Here is a 19322-nt window from a genome sequence, read left to right as displayed (position 1 = left end):
ATATTTACGCTCTGCCACTCTTCCATTCTCGAATTATATTACCCTTTCGGAGGGCAGGGGAAGGAAGATAAAGTCGCCCATCCGCCGTCTGGTCTCTCTCTCTCTCTCTCTCTCTCTCTCTCTCTCTCTCTCTCGATGATCCATCTTTTCATCTTATTGCATCGGAAAGCAATAAAGGTTAGTTTGAAAGTTATGCAGTCGATAAGGGATATCATATCGTGGTATTAAATTCTTGCTTGTGTAATATGTATAATAAATTTCCATTCGTATATTTATATATCTGCTAATTGCTAATATAAATATATGAATATATATATATATATATATATATATATATTAGTGAAAAAAAATGAAATGACTACTACTTGGAATATCATAAGAAAATTGATCGTTTTCGATATTGTTGCGCTAATATACACATCATGCATACATAGAAAAAATAGTATCAAATCAACAATCATTATCACATATATAAACAAAAATATAAAATCTTTAAAGAATTTGATAATCTTAAATATAACTTATTGAAGAAAAATTTTGTTTCTCTCTTATCAAGAAAAGAAAATAGTTTTTATAAGTTGAGAAGAAAAAATATCGGATATAAAATAATCTTTCAACTAAGAATTAAAATTTTTTTAATATGATTATCAAAATAATCATGTTTTTTAGATGACTATTGTGATATTGAAAATATATCTTACTGAAATTTACGATTAATAAATTCTATAAAGAAAATTTTTTAGTCTTGTTTGTATATGAAACAATAGTTGATTGATATAATTTTTTTATATACATATATGTATGAGAAACGTTGAGTCTACAGTTTCAAAAATACATGACGATAGTTTCGCACTTTGCAAACTAGCGTAATTAAAAGTTTATCAACGGTAATTTGGATTTCTGTTAAATATCCGTAGATAAAGAATAAGTGATATATCGTTGAGTAATTCGTAAGCCGCTTATATCCGCGTGCTATGCGGATTTACATTTTTAATTTTCTAATCGAGCGCGCGCGGTATTTTAATTTTTCGGCGACCCGAAAAATTTTTCTAAACACCGGTAAATCCTTGGAGCGTCCTGCAACGAGTGTCCGCCTCGCATCAGCTTATCCGAGCTAAGCCGACGGAGATGTAGTTCGCTCTCGGGGACGCGGCTTTGCGCTTTAAGTGCCGTAGGCAAGGCCTTGCCCTCTTTAAGGCAATTAATGACTCAATCGGGATCAAACTGATTGAGCCTTTATAAGGGCCCGCTCTGGGGTAAGCACGCGTGGCGCGTGGCTGGACTTTGCGATGCGCAGAATGCACTTGCCTGGCCGCATTTATTAACGCGACGGAGACGGCGGCGGTGGCGGTGGTGGTGGTCGTAGTGGTGGTGGTGCATGAACTCAATTAAGGACGTCGGAGAGTGTGGAAGAACCGCGCGGGGATTTCTCGTTGTCATTGCGTGCTGCCGCGCGCTCACACTTTTAACAGACTAGACACAATACCGAAACGCGAGCGCGAAGCGAGAGCGCGCGATTTTCCTCGCGATCGCGTCAAAAGTCACGAACCGCGTCCGTGCGCGCGGCGAAGGCGAAACGGTTGCTTTTGGTGCCAACCTTCTTCCCGTCCTTCGTCCCGAATTACCACGCCAAGAATAGCGGGGCGCAGCACAATAGCGAGACGCGCTAACCCGTGCCGTGTACGCGAAATTTCAACTTTGTTATTTTCACGCTGGTGCATTATCGTTAGACTCGCATCGCGTCAGTCCGCGCGAATATCCGGGTCAGGATGTACATTAAGACGAGTGTTTTATGCATAATGATGTATACAGCGTAATGGTAAGCAGCGCGGTCGCTTTTTCATATTAACTTAATCGCGGACCTTTATAAATTGTATCCGTTGAACGCGGCGATCTCTCCGAACTCCGCAGTTGCCGCGCGAGAAACTAAAACCGATTTAATTTCGGCCAGTTCCTATTTCGATGTCGCGCTGAATTCGGTGTCCGTCCGCGACAATGGAATTTGAATACTTGGCGTAAAGCTCGCCGCGCTTTTCCGTATCTACGCGGTAATTGTACCTATATAAATTCATCTCGATTGAAAATTACGCTCCTTGTCTATTATCAGCAACGATCGAATAACTGTGTCACGCGTCTCGTGCCAAATTTCCAAGTGACGGGTCTCGGTGACTCTCGGTGACTCTCGGTGCGTTCGCGGCACATGTCATCGCGGGACAGACGACGGATTAAAACGGTAATAGAATGATTCACCTCCGCTCGTTAGAACGCTTTATCGGTGTCTCTGGCGTATGTCGCTCTGGCATCGGCATCTGACTTTTCTTCATAGTTTAGGCCATTTCACGTGTCGCCCGTGTTGACTAATACTCTGGCTCGAGACGTGTGCGCGAAGACGCATGGTTTCGCGTGCTTTCCCCGCGCTCGCCTTCGCCCGCTCACTCGTCAGAAGCAAATGACGTTAATGTGCAATAAATTAGCAGCCTCCCACGCACATGGCGCGAAGTCCGAGCGTTCGCGCTGTCGTGCTCTCAACTTTATGAAAAAAGTCGCCAAGATATGGTGCTCTCTCGCTCTCTCTTTCCTTATCGGCATCTCTCTCTCTACGCGGTCGATGCTCGTTTTATTATTCCTTCGTGCCAGAGAAACACATCCCGGATCTCTCTGTTAAATTACAAGTTGTATCTCTAGAGTGAATCCAATTTTGAATCGATTCGGATCGATTAGCAACGTTTTATAAAATTTTATCAGAGTATTCGATGAAAATCTAGAAAGAAGTCACGGATAGTAATTGGAATTAATTTCGTCGAGCGCACGTGATTCGAATTATCTAATAACGATGCGTCATCGCAGTTATGCACGTTCTCGAGTGAAGTCAGAATGTATCACGGCCACGCGTTACTTGTGAATACGTGCGACCACAAATCACGTTATATTAACGTTTGTCACTGTTCTTACGATATTCTCAACGTAAATTGGTAGTCGTCTTTTTCTACGTTCCTTCAACGTTCCTCCCACGTCATTGAACGTAAAGTTCGAAGCCGCGTTAATCCTAATCTCTCGCGATGTCGTCGGCCGATAATTATTTTATCAATAATAGAACGACAGGTACGAGCAATTATCGCGCGTACGTACGCGCGGTATGATTATCGCGCGGAAACGCGTAAATTTATTCGCAAATCAATCTCGGCGGTTGATTGGGTACGTCTAAATCGGCAGAGGATAGCCGAATAAACACTGGAGGAGGTGGTTTATCGACGTAAAGCCAACGGGACCGCCTACCATAAACCGGTATAAGCCTTCCAGCACCGTGGACAACGATGGACCGTGACACCACGGATTTATCGCGCCGTCATTTCCGTGTAAACAGACGCTAACGCGTCGGTAATAAGAGAGACGATGCCTTTCGTTTTGCGTTTCCTTTGTCGCACGCGCGCGCGCTCTCGCGGGGCTCTACCTTACGACGATAAATTACTCGCGTCGTTTTAATCGCGCGATATGTCGCGTGCGCGCCGAATGGGTCCCGCACCGCGTAATCGCGTCGTTCCGTTCGAATGACGAGCCGCTTGAGTGGATTTAAAGCCGTGACTATTCGCGACACGCGTTTGTTAAATCTACAGCTACTATTGACCGGTCGAATACGCTGTACATCTCTCTCTCTCTCTCTCTCTCTCTCTCTCTCTCTCTCTCTCTCTTACTACGATAGTAAAAACGAGAATCAAGTGTGCGATACGTCAGCGTACGAAGCGTCTAGCTCGTAATGTGCACTTTTATATCGCGTTCACCCACCATACAGATACAACCAACCATACAATCAACGAGAGGTTGAGATCGAACGATGATAATAATATGTTTGCAATGATGAAATTTGATACTACGATTACACGGCGGATCTTGGTTTCTCCGTGGATCGACGAGAGCTTATCCCAATCGTTGACCGCGCCACATAACCCGCTATTTATTTCAATAAAAGCATAGGGTTACGTACGAAATATTCTGCTAGGTGTTTGACGTAACGATTAACGATCCTCCTGTATTTATGTTGAACATGAATTTTTAACTACGTTTGTGTGCACACACTCAGAAGTGTTATTCGCGAAAACTGGTCGCAGAGATGTCCGGACTAGAAACGAAGGCGAAAACGAAGGTTGAAACGAGGTTGACACGAAGGGGACCAAACGATCCACGAGGTCCTTTTTCGTCTGTATGACCAAACCGGTTCCTCAAGATCGTGTAACATCTTTAAACCCGGTAATCCCACGGCAATTTAGCCCGAACAGATGTGTCACCGTCACTTTGTCCGCACGCGTAGATCACTGTCTCGCTTTCTTATCACGAGGTTACGCAGTGAATACAGCTGATATCGTTTCAAGCCATTTATTACCAATGAATTATTTTATCATTGACGCGTCTCAAATTTAGGATTAGGAAAAGATATACCGATACTCGTTATTACGCGACATCATCCTACAAACCGAATTTTTAAATGTGTCATCGCGGCCAAGTTAAAAGGCGCCGCGCGTCGCGCGTCGCGCGCCGTCCGGTGATTTCGCGGAGCAAAAGCGGTAACGCAATTTTCGATGTACGTCGCGAAAATCTCATTAGCAGCAAAAATTCAATCTAACACGCTCGCCAAACACTACTTGCGTCGTGTATATTTACTACAGTTAAAATATCGCGTCTACTAATTTTCCCGGAGCAAAGCAAGCGATAATGCGATTTTCAATGTGCGCCGGTAAAACCTTGTTACTGGCAGCAGAAATTTAATCTAATATTTTCATTAAACTACTTATATACGATATATATCTGTGCTTCGATATTGTTTTGTGTGCTGACCGTAATTATAACATCCTACCTCCGAATTTTATCAAGCACCGTAAGCGACAAAATAATTTTCGATGTGTGTTGCAAAAATTTTCATTAGAGTTGAGAGTTATTGGAATTAAAAATATTTGCCGTCTATACTTCACTATCAACTCGGAAATTTGAAAATACAGAAGCGATATAACTTTTCGCCCAAGTACATTGATATCGATAAATTGGAACATGAATGCGGTTAGTAATTAAATAACCATTATCTAAGCTGATGCACAAGTGTTGTTTAAATATAGTAGATATAATGGATTATTTAGTTAATACATTCATCATTTGTACACATATTCATCAATCACGAAGACACGATCGCGAGAAATTCCAGCGAAGGTTAAAATGCGAGATCGCTGGCCGCTCCGTCTTTTTTATCGCTCAGTATTAATTTCGTGGTTTGCCTTTTGGACTTTCGCACCGCTAATTGATACCTAATCGCCGGGGGTCAAGAGGCAAAACAATAGCCGAACGAAATGTAAAATTTGCTATCTTTTTCCTGTTTCTCAGTGCATCTTACTCGTACCGAGGAGCACTTGCCTTATCGAGTTGCGTATAAATCATGAAAGGCGGTTGCTTATATCTCGTGATATATGCGACCGAATAGAAATTTAATTTTTTTCTTTCGTATTGCCGTCACGTCGCCAGCTCGTGTATCATTATTGTTTGCAACAATATTGAGACAAAAATAGTAAAATATAGCTACTTGAGAGTATGGTGTTAAAGCGTTAGGTTTCTGTATCGTTCTGTAAATCGATGATGAAATTAATGACGAGCTGATGCAACGTGAGGTCTTGGTTGTGTTAAAATTACGGAAATAATCGAACGTGTATTCTTTATATAGAGCTAAAAAAATGTTCATTTGATACAACGAAAGTTACGATAAAAACGATAATTTCTAAAGCCATTTGTAAACGCACATCTCGTGCTTTAAGTAAGTGAAGAAATAAGAATTCTTTCTTTTCTCAAAGGACAGTTTCATCTGCCTCTTGGATTTCGACATAGAGTATGACGCAACGTCGATATTGCGCACCAAGTATTTTGCATTACTGAACAATATCTATTTGTGAATATTCATAATGCATAATGTTTTATATATATATAACATTTACATCATGATATGACATTTGTTATAAAATTATATAATTGAATCTCTTCCAAAAAGCAAAAAATCGATTAATGATTTTTGCACAATTGTCATCATTTAAAAAAACGACTCTCCGTTTAAAACTCTAGTCCTCGCAAATAACCCATGTGATTAAAAGTTTTTTCTTCCTGTTCGATAGCGCAATTCTATAGCCCGCTGCTGCCCGCGCGCGATTTCATCACGGAGAGGCGCATGCCGCTCACTTTTCCAGCAATGGCCAGTCGGAGCTGCCTGAGTTCGAAGCGAGCCGCGAGCCGCGTGTCGCGATTATTGCTCTTTTATGGCGCTGCAGCGAAACGATGGTGCGACGAGGTTCTCTCTGGTCGACCGAACGACCGCTTTTTGTCCTTTCCCACGACACGTTTGTCCATCAATCCGTCACTGGGGGAAATTCACGATCGCGAGGATCGCACGATAACCTCGAGGGTTATATTGGCCGCAGTCGAATCGTAGTGGTCAAGCTTAGCTATCAAGCTAAGGTGCCAACAAAATATGCCTGAGGAGGAATCGTCCGCTCCTCATCCATCTCGGTGTAGGAGGAGGAGGAGGAGCGGAAGTGGGTTGGAGATTGTCGGGTCCAGGTGAATTATCTAGGGTTCGGGCGGAAAAAGGGACGAATATCGCCGATAAAACGCCGTCATGGGCAGCGATAAATTGCTGGCGTGGCGGCACGATTACTGCTGCGCCAGCGACGGAAAGTCCTTGCGAGAGTATAAGGTGGTGGCTCAACGATCGTCGCTGCCGCCGCTGCTGCTGCTTCTGCTGCGGCTGCTGCTGCTGCTGCTGCTGCTGCTGCTGTGGCGGCGTCAGCGGCGAAGCTGAGTCGGCTGTTATTCCGAACCTGGACCAGCGAGTGAATTTCTGCGTGTAATTAAGAGGAGCGAGAGAGCCTACGCGCTACCATTATCTGCGATCTGAGAGATTTTATTCATCGTATCTGCTCACGGTGGCGTTCAAAGTACCTAGCAGTTTTGAAAGAATCGTTTCCAATATTCGTTTTTAAGAAACGATGATCGTGTTTATTATTCAATCTTACATCATAAAATTGTGTGTCGCAAGAAATTGGATATTAGATTTAACGTCATATTTTTACACACAGTGCGAAATTTTCTCCATTTTCAATTAAACCTTGATATTTCCTTTTTTATTGATTGATACATTATATTGTGGAGATGATCTAAGATTATAGTTATATTCGTATCACTCTCAAAGTTTTGGATTACTCAATATTATTTAATTATTATTTCTTTCAATAATAATTTGCTAACATATTATACATAGTATATATGTATTTAGACAAGAAGATATTTATGTACATTAACATATAAATTTTATTATTTGCTTTAATTCTAGGTAAGACAGATTTCTCTCTTGTATGATTACACGATTTTAGTAAAGAAATTATTATTTTTATTGCTTAAATTTTTTTTATGGAAGATGGCAGTGCCAAAAGCTTTTTCTATTAAAAGATATATATGAATGAAAAATTACGTGTGACTCTCCTCCACTTTTTTAAGTTGAAGAATTACCTTAATATCATAGTGTCATATCATGTACGAGTATATACCTATTTGACAAGAAGATATTTATACACCAACATATAAATATCATTGTTCGTAGTTGGAGGCGCTAGATGAGACAGAGTTTTCTCCGTTGTACGCGACCGCGACAGTGACGACGCGATTTTAGATTCGGCAGAACCATCCCGTCCCTTCGATCAATACGAAAGGTTCGTTAATAGCGAATGCTGCGTCGCGCCGTCTTTCGACAGTTAGGCTGTGGCCGGATTGCCGCACCGTGCGTGTGATGCATAGGCTAAAGCTTGTGATAACATCCCCGAACGAGCTTGCTCGTGCCTTTCTCCATTATTATCCTTATGACATGCAGATTGCGCATTACGCAGTGCATCACTTTGAAGCGCATAATGCACCGTGTATACGCGTATACGCGAGTGCCCCACAGCACTGTTGGCGAGGCATCGCACATTTCTCCCCGGGTCAATTTAACGTTTCATCTACAGCAATTAGCTCTACTATCCTTCCTCTATAAAAAGATGGAAAGGAAACTGTTAAAGAATGTTACGACACACGTGCGGATTATATCATACCTCGTGCTTTCTCTCCATATTGCGGAAAGACTATTACGTTCTAGAGGTGAATTGAAAACAACGTTGGTTTTCTTTCGATACAAAAGAAATGGTCTCTCTTTTATGTTTTACTAACCAATTATTAAAAGTTGGAAAACACGGCGCGTTATATAATAAATAAACAAGTATATAGGTAATCGTTTTCCTAGTCGTCAATTAATTTCAAGTCGAGTTTGCTACAACTAACCGATCTCACTTCCGTTCTCGAAGCTCGATAATTGTCGAGGTGGTGCGAACGATTTGCACGCAAAATATCACCGCGAGACATTATTGCGGGGAACAATCCGCTGGCGGATCCGCGCGCATATCAATGGATCCGATCGTTGTTGTTGTCGCTGGTAAATCTGCTCGGTGAACTCGCTCGCGACACGCGGAAAACACGCCGCGCGCGACGTGGATAATGCCCCGAGTCCGCGAGAGAGTTCAAAATATCCGGTCCATACACGTGCGTTTGTGCGCCTCGCGCGTTTCATTCTTCCTCCCCGTTTCCGTCTCTCTCTTTCTCGAGCGTACACAGACTAACCCCGTGCGTATGCACGCACGCTTACATACGCGCGACGCTCTTTCGACATACCCCGGCTACGTGCGAACTTCCATACATGTGTGTACTCGTGCGCGCTATATATAGACTTCGGGGGAGGGGTTTGGGGGCTAGCATGACTCCCTGGCATTGATCGTACTGCCACCCCATGAGCAACCCCTAATAACACCCTCCTGCTGTCCCCCGTTTCCCCGGTTCCCGCTTCTCCCTCTCTCTCCCCCTATTCTCCCCCTTACTCTCTCTCTCTCTCTCTCTCTCTCTCTCTCTCTCTCTCTCTCTCTCTCTCTCTCTCTCCCTTTTCTCTTTCTCACTCCTCTCCCTCGGCGCCGCCGCCCCCTCGCTCCAAACTGCGCCCTTTGCTAACCCAATCTGAGACCCCTGCAGGCGACGGCTCTCAACCGGCGGTTCCGTGCGACGCAACGCGACACGCGCGACGTGTCGAGCTGAGCCACGCGGGCCAGCTGGCCGGTCAGCTGATTCCCAGCAGCGCGGTACAACGCGCGGCGCGACGCGGCCCGGTGCGGAGCGAAGCGGTGCGGTGCGGTGCGGAGCGGCGCGTCGGGACGCCCATTAGCCACGCGAACTAAACTAAAACCATTAACTCCCGCGGCTTAATAACGGGCGAAGCCACCCACGGCGACCTGTTTGCAAATCCCGCGGACTCCGCCGACGGGTTGCGACGAGATATCGGCCACGCCACACCGCACCGCACCGCACCGCATCGCGCCGCGCCGCGCCGCGCCGCACACCGCACGCCGTACCGCAACGCGCCGATGCCGCGCTTCCGGCACGAGCACGTGGGGCGTGCGTCGTACGGTGCCGACCGGAGTAATCGGACGCGGTCTGACCCCTTACCTTAACCCTTTCGAGCACGCGGCGGTTAGCGCGGTCGATCAACATGCGTCAAAAGTGGAAGGTGTAGAGAAACATAATCGCGTTGGGAAAATACAATATAATCTCACGAATCTTACTTACAGTCTAAATAAATTATTCATGAAACTAAAATGTATATATTTTTCAGTAATTAATGAAGAAGATGTTTATTCATCAAAATTTCTCAAATGCTCGTAATCGGCATTTATATTGGCGAACTTGGGGAGAAAACTGGCTATTGATTGTCTCACGTGTTATAATCTAAAATATAGTCACATTGGAGAAGTAAACAGATTCTCGAAAACTCGGAATGTCTAAACTTTTAGGAAGGGTCGTGGACGCATCGAATGTAAACGTGTTCGATACTACAACCGAGTATCGAGTGTGGAGAATGAGTCGTCGCGCAAGATAACCGCACGGCGATCGATACACGTGCCAATGTTATTTTAATAATTAACGATGAATTGTGTTCGTCTTTTGTAATTAAAAGTAGTAACGCGTTACCTTAACGAAGACGAATTTCACAAGTTGCCAAATCATAAAAAAAAAATTCCTTTTCATTGACGAACGTAAAATTCTTAATGAAGCCCAGGTCTCATTTTTGTCAAAAAAGAGAAATTATTCGCAGATTTTAACGTTGAATTGAATATTATTTGACGCGAATCGCGACAACTTGAAATCTCGATCAACTCCCTGATTAACTGCTCTATCTTATCTGTATTGAGTGTTTATGCCTAGTAATATTAGACGCGCATTGAATAAATTCACATTGAATTAGTCACCTTAAGTACAAGGTTCTTTCTTTAATCAAACCTAAAAAGATAATTTCGAAACATAGCGCATCTCGTGTAAATGTTTTTATTCATTAAACAATATTGCTAACAATTTTAGTGTATTTTATACGGGAAATAGACTTGTGTCCATTTCAACAAGAATGCATCTGCAAGAACGTTTGCAAAGATATCGTATAGCACATATGAGTACATGGAGAGAATTCTTTACTCTTAAAATTATGGTAGTAGAATAATATGGTATTTCAAAGAATTTTGTACGATTTTCTCTGATTTATTGATATTTATTACAGTAAAATATAAAACTTTTACAAAAAATTACTAAAATTAAATAATAAAATTCTTTGAAATATCAATGACCACTCTGATTTTAAGGATAAATTGTAAAAAAAAATCTCTCAAGCGATAATAATTTATAAAAAGAAAGTTAATGATAGGGGATTAATAAATGTTTCATTATGAAGTCTTACAAGTGTACACTTGCCGTTTCTAGGGGCACAGCCTTGAAAAATTCCAGGCCGCGTGCCGACTCGAGCGCGCGTGTGCGAGGCGCTAGTTTTTCACTCGGCGGATTAGTTCCGTATCGGTGGAATGATCTGTCACGATCTTCTCCCCGGATTCGAGAGACGAACACAGGGATGCAGGAAAGGCGGGCAAAAATTCTCCGGCGGGCTCGCGCGCAACTCGCACGCCGCGCTGTGCGCCGCGCGCTGCTGCCGCGGTGCCGTGCAACGAATTAATTAGTTCGATCGTGCGGCACGTCTTGAATGAAAAGCCGGGCGTTACATGCGCGCACGCCGGGGTTATTGCACGACGGCACTCTACGGCTGCTACGTGCCTCGCGTGAAATTACGTTATCGGACTAAATTAGCGCGATTCAATTCCGTCTTACCAAGTCGCGGCCGATCCGTCAAGCGGTGCGCGGTGCGCACTCGTTTCCGAGCGTGTTCGCTAATCCCGGAAGCGATCGCGTCCCGTTACATCAGTTTACGTACGATTACTATTCGACGTGACAAATCACGAGTAATACCAGCAACAGTCTAGGTGTCTAGGATCATTTTTTTAAGAGAAAATAAGGATTCAACTTGATTCTTAAAACACTTTTTACGCGACTAACTATACTATTTAAAAGAATAATAATTTAGCGATTTATTAAATACATTTATTAAGATATAAATACATAAAGTTAATCTATATTAATAGAAATGGACGTTAGTGTTTTATTTAATAACGCTTTATTTTATATTTATGATTTGTCGTAATACGTCGTATCGAGCGATCGTTCTTGATCGAGCAATATAGCGAACGGGACGAAAGATTTGTCCACGCGTCCCGTTACTCCCCAATAAACCGTACACGACAGTGGGTTACCCCTGCAACCCTTGAGATCTCGACTCACCCCTTGGCAAATCTGCCCCTCACACGTACACACACGCACAAACATACGCGTGCGATTGTGACGTGTCGCGCCAGAGTCCCATGGCGTCCATTCCCCAGAGACGAGAAAGTCCAAGTTCTTTCCCGACACGATCGATCTTACGATGAGGTGTATTTTCTTTTACGTGAAAAAAGAAAATCATGCCAAACTTGCCGTCATGTCTCGAGGCTCGATCCGATCTGTCGGCCATTATAATTATTCCATTAGTTGATATCTGTCAGCTTTTTTTTTTTAATTAGTTATCGATAAACATCTCGCAATTTATTCAATTGCGTTGATTTTATTTTTATATGTGAGTAAAGTTCGTGTATCTATCTATCTATATATATTATTTATCCATCATGTAGATCGCCAAGTTAGACGCTTATCTATTTATATGCAATTTTTAATACTTTTTCGCGACATAGATCTCGGAGAATCTTTGCTCAAGTGATTTATCTTATCAATAGCGTCGAATAAAGATTCAAAGGAGCCGGCTTATCTTTTGCTTATTCGCTGAAGGCTATTTCTTTTACCGAGATTCTGATTGATGACGTCCGAGCACGTTTGCTCAATATTTTATTTGTATTAAAACTCAAATTAGCTTAGTGAAAGAAACGATCGTTTCTTCTCGCGTTACTATTCACGTTACCCCGGATATCACGATGACATCACAAGTCCGATGGAAAATTACAGAAATTCTTCCACGATGGAGTCTATAGAATCTAAATAAGATAATAATGTACACTTTTTTGCGATGTCAGTCAAGGAACGTCAGTCTCTAAGACACACATACGTTAGCAGTCCGTGTAATTATCATTCTCGTTTTATGTCTACATTGTTTATCTTTGTCTCTTGCTGCAACTAAGCGCGTTATAATTAGCATACCGATTTTACCAAGGTTACCAATCTACGCAAAGAAATCTACGTGTACGTGCATTACGAAGGTCGATGTCACGAGTTCGGGGGAAAGTCCGACTTCATTCGACTCGTACAAGACAGCAGAGGTTTTTCGAACTCTCCATGATCTCGTATTCGACACACTTGACAACTTTTTTCCGAAAAAACATATTCGAGCTTCATTCTTTCTTCTCTTTGTAAACTAGAATATCGCGATGTGAAATGCCGCGAGTGAACGCGCAATATGTTAAATGCAGTATCGATCGCGCGAGTCGAACGTAGTCCCGAAATTCGTTACCGGAAGTGTGGCGCGTTTGGACTCTCTGTGTCGCTGGAATATTCTGCGTACTCTTGTTATTAATCACCATACCGCGCTCGCTTCTTAATGATCGCTCGTCCGGCCTCGGGGCGCGAATATGCGCGCGGTACACACCGGCCCGAACATTTCGAGCACTAAATATTATCAACGCGACGTTAATTACCCACCGGTTAACCAACTGGCCTCCACAGCCGGTTGGGGGTCGAGAACTTGATTCTTGATGAATTGAAAGTCGTCGATTAAGTCGTCTAACAGCATTCGCTCTGTTTTCTTGTGTCAAAAATTATGACACTAGTATACTCATACTTACTCTCAATTCACTTTTATCGATAAATACGTAATTAATGCGTTTTCTCGATAAATTTTTTTCCGAGATTCTGTATATAGTATATAACGTGAGATATTAAAGGCGCACATCGACGATTTATTTTGATCTGAGATGAATGTTTCAGCAATTTAATTTTAAGATCTCATCTCGCAGAGACGAAGAGATGAATCTGATTAAATAAATAATTAATAGATCTCAATAATGAGCGATAAATATAGTAATACTTGAATAGGATAGATAAAAAAAATATAGAGTAAATTTGCGTTTATGTTCATCATAGCCAAATTATTGCAATCAGTTTGACGTTGGCACCGGCTAATTTGTGAAAATTGGATATACCATGTAATATGTTTGATTATATTATAATTGATTCGTGACATTAAATTATCGGTGTCTGGATGATGATCGCCGACAATTGGACTGACAGCATAAATATGATGACCTTCGCGTCATTATTGATTTTGATTTATAGCGTTATTTCGCCAAACAGCTGAGTGACTACAAACTTTTGTCGTTACATACATAATTACGACTTGATCATTTAAAAATTCTTCGTATTTACAAGGTTAATTTTATTAAGATTCTATGTCGAAACTGAGGCTTCTCTGCCTGAACTGCCTTGACGAGAGCATTTTATATATTATACATATATAAGATAAATGTCTCAATAATTAAATGTGCTTAGTGATTGAAAAATATCATATAAATACAATGTATTTTTAATTATTATTATGAGATTCAAATCCAAGCCTTTCTCTTATCAGGTAATCACTCTGCCACTGAGCCACAATTGTCCCTACAGTTCTGTGTTTTGCCTAAATAGGGCATCTACAAATAATATGGAATTGACTATACCTTTTCATTAATCAGTCATTGGAACATTTACCTTATATTTGAAAAATACTTTTGTCAACGGTGCATATACTATTGGAAATTATAGTTTTGTTAGAAAAAATCTAGACTTTTTAAGTGTTTAAATGTCAGAAATGGCGTTTAACACTCCTACTTCAGACTTCGGAAAATAAATTTCGAAATAATAACATCGAGCGAACAAAGATTAATCTGTCCAGAGTTTTTTTCTTTCGAAGAGACCGGTGTTGTTACGCCAGACCCTTCGACGTTGTACCGTTCTAACCTCCGCTTCCGTAACGCGGCGCTTTAAAGGAATCGAGAATGGCGCGGCGGCGTGGTGAAAGTCGTAAACTACATTTCGCGAATCTGTGCCATGTCCGAGCGCGCGTTTTGCGGCGTACATGCCCGCCGCTCGGAGAGGGTCAACCGGTAGTCGCACCCCTCGGGGCGCCTTACGAAAATTCGCGCGATGTAGCGACGCGACACGATGGGGATGATGGGCGCGGAAGGGAGGGAATGGGCGTGCATGCATGCATGAAACATTCGCGACGCACACACGCGAAAGTAACACGCTATACACAGCACACCTAACATGAGCGATCGGTCTGATCTGACAGATCGTTGCCTGTCCCCAGGAGGCATACTCCCTTTGGAATCAGCCAACCAGACTACAGAATTCACGAGTTGAACAAGAGGTTATCGCAGCGTACGGAGGTGAGTACACTTTCGAATTCATTTCTCTTTTCTCCTCGTTTCTACCTGTATGTGTATTATTGCGGACGTATGGTGTTCGGGAATCCAGCGAGCAGAGTTATCGGATTGCAAAATTTTCTCTCAAATTTGACTTTTGTTGTCACGAGGAATTTTTAAGAGAGAAAAATATAAGAATTTTTGTCTATTTTGTATTTTTTTTTGTTGAAAAATTGTATCAATTTGTAACACATTAACATTTTATTATATCTATTACAAATAACCCGATAACACTGTCAGCGAGTCCTGTTTACCCTTCGTCGGCCCTTCGGCCACTTGTGCGATTCATCTGCCGCGTCACGCGCGCACGAACGTGTTCGTACATTCGATGCGCGATCGATTTGATAAATTATTCGCGAAACAAATCCTACAAGCGCGTCTTAAAATCAGTCTCAAAAACGAAGTAAGAAATTGAACGAGGATACATCAAACGCGAAACTTAATAGCGTTTAATTATAAAATACATCATTCTTGATTTAATTAAAAATTTTGTAACTCGCCACGTGCGAGACTTAAATTTGCTGACACTTAGTAGACTATACAATTATTACGCGATGGTTTTGTCAATTTTCCGATTATCGCGCGAACAAAAAGGATGTTTTTTTTTTTTTTTGGAAAACCTGGAAAATAAATATTCCTTTGAATGGTGAAAAAAATATTCGCGATACTGCAATGGTCAATGCGACGAAATTTACGGTATGCTTAATCGAACGCGCTATTTATCGCAATTCGAGATGTGTCGTTATTTTGATAAAGGTTATTGCACGTCGTTTTGTTTAATCGCGTTTGCTAAATCGCTCGCAATTTTCATTCGCTTCTGGCGTTTGTGTTTCGATTTGTGTTGCGAAAAAGGGTAGGTACATGACTTTAAAGCCAACTTTTCTGTCATGTTTACGCGAGTAGCGCAGCGGGAAAGATTCTAAGTTTCACATTCGTATTTCAATGGAATTATTTGTAAAAAAATGTATAATGCGCGGAGAAATTAATAAATGAAAGCAATAGAAATAAGCGCGTGTATCTTTGATCGGCTTTCACAATTATTTCGCTTTTAGCAAAGTCACAGAATAAATGATATTTAATGCTTTCGTCCGAAACGTAGTACGCAGGGAAATCTTTTCCTTCAAAGTTCCACTCACGGCTTTTTGTTACACTACAAAATTATCTGGCCCATATTCCGCTGACAGATAAACCCGAGCTCTTCTGAGAGATCCGCGATAATGGCGATAAGATATGATCCAGGGAACGCATTGTTGTTCGTGCACATGTCGTTTTATTCGTCGAGTCGATTTTGGGCCGTCGAAGATTAATTGAAACTACATACTAACGAAAAAACTGCATTTGTGTTACCATCGTGCGTCGTAAGCTTACTCTTGATTTTTATGTATGTTTGAAAAATATATTACGATACGAATATTGTATTACATGTATGTATTTAATCGATATATTTATAGAATGTCAGAGTAATTGAAAAGGATAATACAATAACATTATTTTATTAAAGTCAGCAAGAGTTATAACGGGAGTAATACAAGAATAATACAGTAAAGAAAGGCTATTTTTGTTTTGACAATTTTTATTTATATTTTGAAAAGAAAGTTTGTTAAAACAAGAATATTTACTTTTTTCTGCAAATTTGCATGCGTATTCATAAGTTTGTACCATGTATGCATATTGAAAATTATTCTCCATCAACGGTACGCAATTTATGAGAGGCAACAGTGGCCGTATTGGTACATTAGTATATTCCTTTTTGAAGGTTTGATACTTGGCGAAGTAGTGGTCAATATGTCATTAGGATTGAGTAATGCGAAAGAGAAAAAAGAAAGCTCCCGGGGTTAATGCGTTCTAATGAGCCTCCGCTTCTAGCACCGCGTTCATTAATCTTCGAGTCGTGGATGGACAACCGGTCTTCTTCCCTGGGAGGTCTCGATAAGCGGCCCCGAATAAATTCTTCGGTTTCTGTCGTTAGCGTCGCATAAGAGGAGCGGCAAGGCGAAGTGGCGGGCTGTCAGCGTCTCTCGAGATTGTACGCGTGCCAACACGAAAAACTTCACCGCGTGTTTAGCTCTTGTCCGACGAGTTTTCGGAGCAGATTCTCGCGACGCGGCAACGGACGCTTGGCGAGGCTTTCTTTTTAAGTTCCTACTTTCCTTACTTTTTCGATTTGTAGTTTCGTTGTTGATATTATTATTGCGTCAAACCAGCTAAAGTAGTTATCCGAATAGGGTTCTTATCGAGCCGCCATATTTTCACATCTTTTAACGCCATCCGTCAGTTTTGAAATTCTTATAAATTACACGTCCTACGAGAGAAATGTACAGATTCTTTTTCCGCGCGTCTTTCACGTTTTTAAGTAATATATAACGTGTTATATAAACTAAAATAATTTTTTTGAGATTACGTGCCAAGAGGAGACTTGCCATTTTTCTTCATTGCTTTCATTTATTCATTTTTCCTAATTATTTGACTACATGAAAAGAATGGTTTCACTAAAGTGTCTAAAAATTTGACTAGACATCTGAAAATAATTTTGTTGGATCATCAAATTATTATGAAAAAAGAAATATCAAAATCTTTTGTCATCATACTTAAGCAATATGTATAATATATAATTAATAATAATAAATAAATAATTATGATCATTTTAATGGTCCAACAAATTTATTTTTAAATCTATAGCTATTTTTAGATACTTGAGTAAAATTGTTCTTTCTTCTTGTGTATAGGTAATTTAATCCACAAAATCCATCGTGCAACATTTCATCCTTCTTTTCTATCTTATTTAACACAGCTGTTCCATTGCTTTAATCTATTTTTTTCTTTATCATATATCTTTGTCCTTATCTCTATTCTTCTTCCTCTTCTCCACCTCTTGGAAATAATATATACCTGTAACGTATATTTTACCGAAGACATATGTAGAAGACAGAACGATTTGTTACCAATATTTCCGATTATTTGGAAAAATCTTTTCCGTTGCCCTCTCGCGTTTGTAAATGCGTAAGTCCGGCCGTGTCTGGAAAAGTATTTTCGCAAACTCGCGCTTCGTAATGAAAGGAGACATTTTTTTTCCTGACCACCTTTATACACCACAACAATCATCTCGGCGAGTGCAGTGCTATTCGGGAAATTTCGCTTTTCTCTCTTTGGTCATTCTCGCGCGCGGTGCACAGGGGACTGGGCGTGTGCGAATTATATTTCGCTAGCACAAGCATATATGAGGATGAGAGAGAGAGAGAGAGAGAGAGAGAGAGAGAGAGAGAGAGAGAGGGGGGAGAGGGAGGGAGGGAGGGAGAGCGTACGTGTCAATATATACGGATGTATACATGCGGTCCGCATCGATCGTTACGACGGGAGAAAGAAAAGGTCAGAATCGAACCGACGGCGCGTATTGCAATTGCTTTTACTTATGCATACTCGGGCCATATTCTGCGTACTCGACCAGAATTCATCGTTTAACTCGTCAACGTAAATAATTATCGGCTTTTCTTGTTTCTTCTTACAGAGAGAAAAAACGTTTTCACCAATTTCATTGGTCTTTCTTGAGGCAAACGCTGGTTTTAACTCAAACGAATTATGTGATTGACGCAACGGTCGAAATCCGGCGGTTAGCGAACAGCGTTTGTGCGCGTTCAACAAGCAGAACGAAATCGCGTGGTGCGTGCCGATAGATCAAAGCAAAATAAATTCTTTGTTAAAAAAACATTTACGTACACTATCGGGATATTAGTGCGCGCGTGAAAGTGGCGCCTCTCGGTGAAATTACGATGTGTCGTATGGCAGTTAAAATGAGCGCAAAAGAGAGTTTAACGCGCCCGCTTGTAAGCCCGCGTTTATGCCACCTTTTAATGTCGCGACGCTTTTCGACAAGTCAATCGGACACTTTTGCACGCAGCGCCAGTTTTATTTTACGAATCGCGCCAGCGGCGACTTCGAATGAGAAGAGTAAAAGCATTTTTCACCACGGCGTTGTAACCGAAGCGCCATTACGCCGCGCCGCGCGCCGCGCACCGCGACCATTGGCCAAAGATTGCAAATCCCGTACAATCTCTTTGCCCGAACGAACCATCGGTGATCGCGTTTTTGTAGTAAACGTGTTGTTTAATTGTAAACCGGAGGTTGCGGTCAAACGCGTCCGTCGGGGAAAATGCGGGAAAATACGATCGACGACGCAGCGTGTTAAGCTTGAGAATCGTGATGTATTTGACAAATTTAGTCAAAAAAGTGTTTTTCAAAGAAACCTATTGATATTTAAAAAAACTTAATAATTAAACATAACGATAGCAAGTTATCGAAACCTCTTTCAGTTTTCACTAATTGTAAGCGCGTACCGAGATTACAAGAAAAAAAGATATATTAAAATTTATGAATTTCTCTCGCAAATATCGCAAGTTTCTCGTT

The 19322-nt window shown here is 41.5% G+C and overlaps 1 protein-coding gene across 4 annotated transcripts in view; it reads left to right on the top strand.

Annotated features, from left to right (window-relative positions):
• LOC105193854 overlaps window positions 1-19322 on the top strand; it is an 81798-nt gene that overhangs the window by 37743 nt on the left and 24733 nt on the right. For 3 of the 4 annotated variants that reach the window (XM_026135136.2, XM_039458933.1, XM_039458934.1), the window contains exon 2: window positions 14789-14885. In XM_026135136.2, coding sequence (XP_025990921.1) covers window positions 14789-14885 — 97 coding nt within the window. The remainder of the gene's footprint in view (window positions 1-14788; window positions 14886-19322) is intronic. The other variant, XM_039458935.1, reaches the window with a different exon arrangement.

The sequence above is a fragment of the Solenopsis invicta genome, chromosome 16 (genome assembly GCF_016802725.1).
Source record: "Solenopsis invicta isolate M01_SB chromosome 16, UNIL_Sinv_3.0, whole genome shotgun sequence".
NCBI classification, from domain to species: domain Eukaryota; kingdom Metazoa; phylum Arthropoda; class Insecta; order Hymenoptera; family Formicidae; genus Solenopsis; species Solenopsis invicta.
Note: the sequence above shows the minus strand (reverse complement) of the source record. Positions and strands in the feature narration are given on the sequence as shown.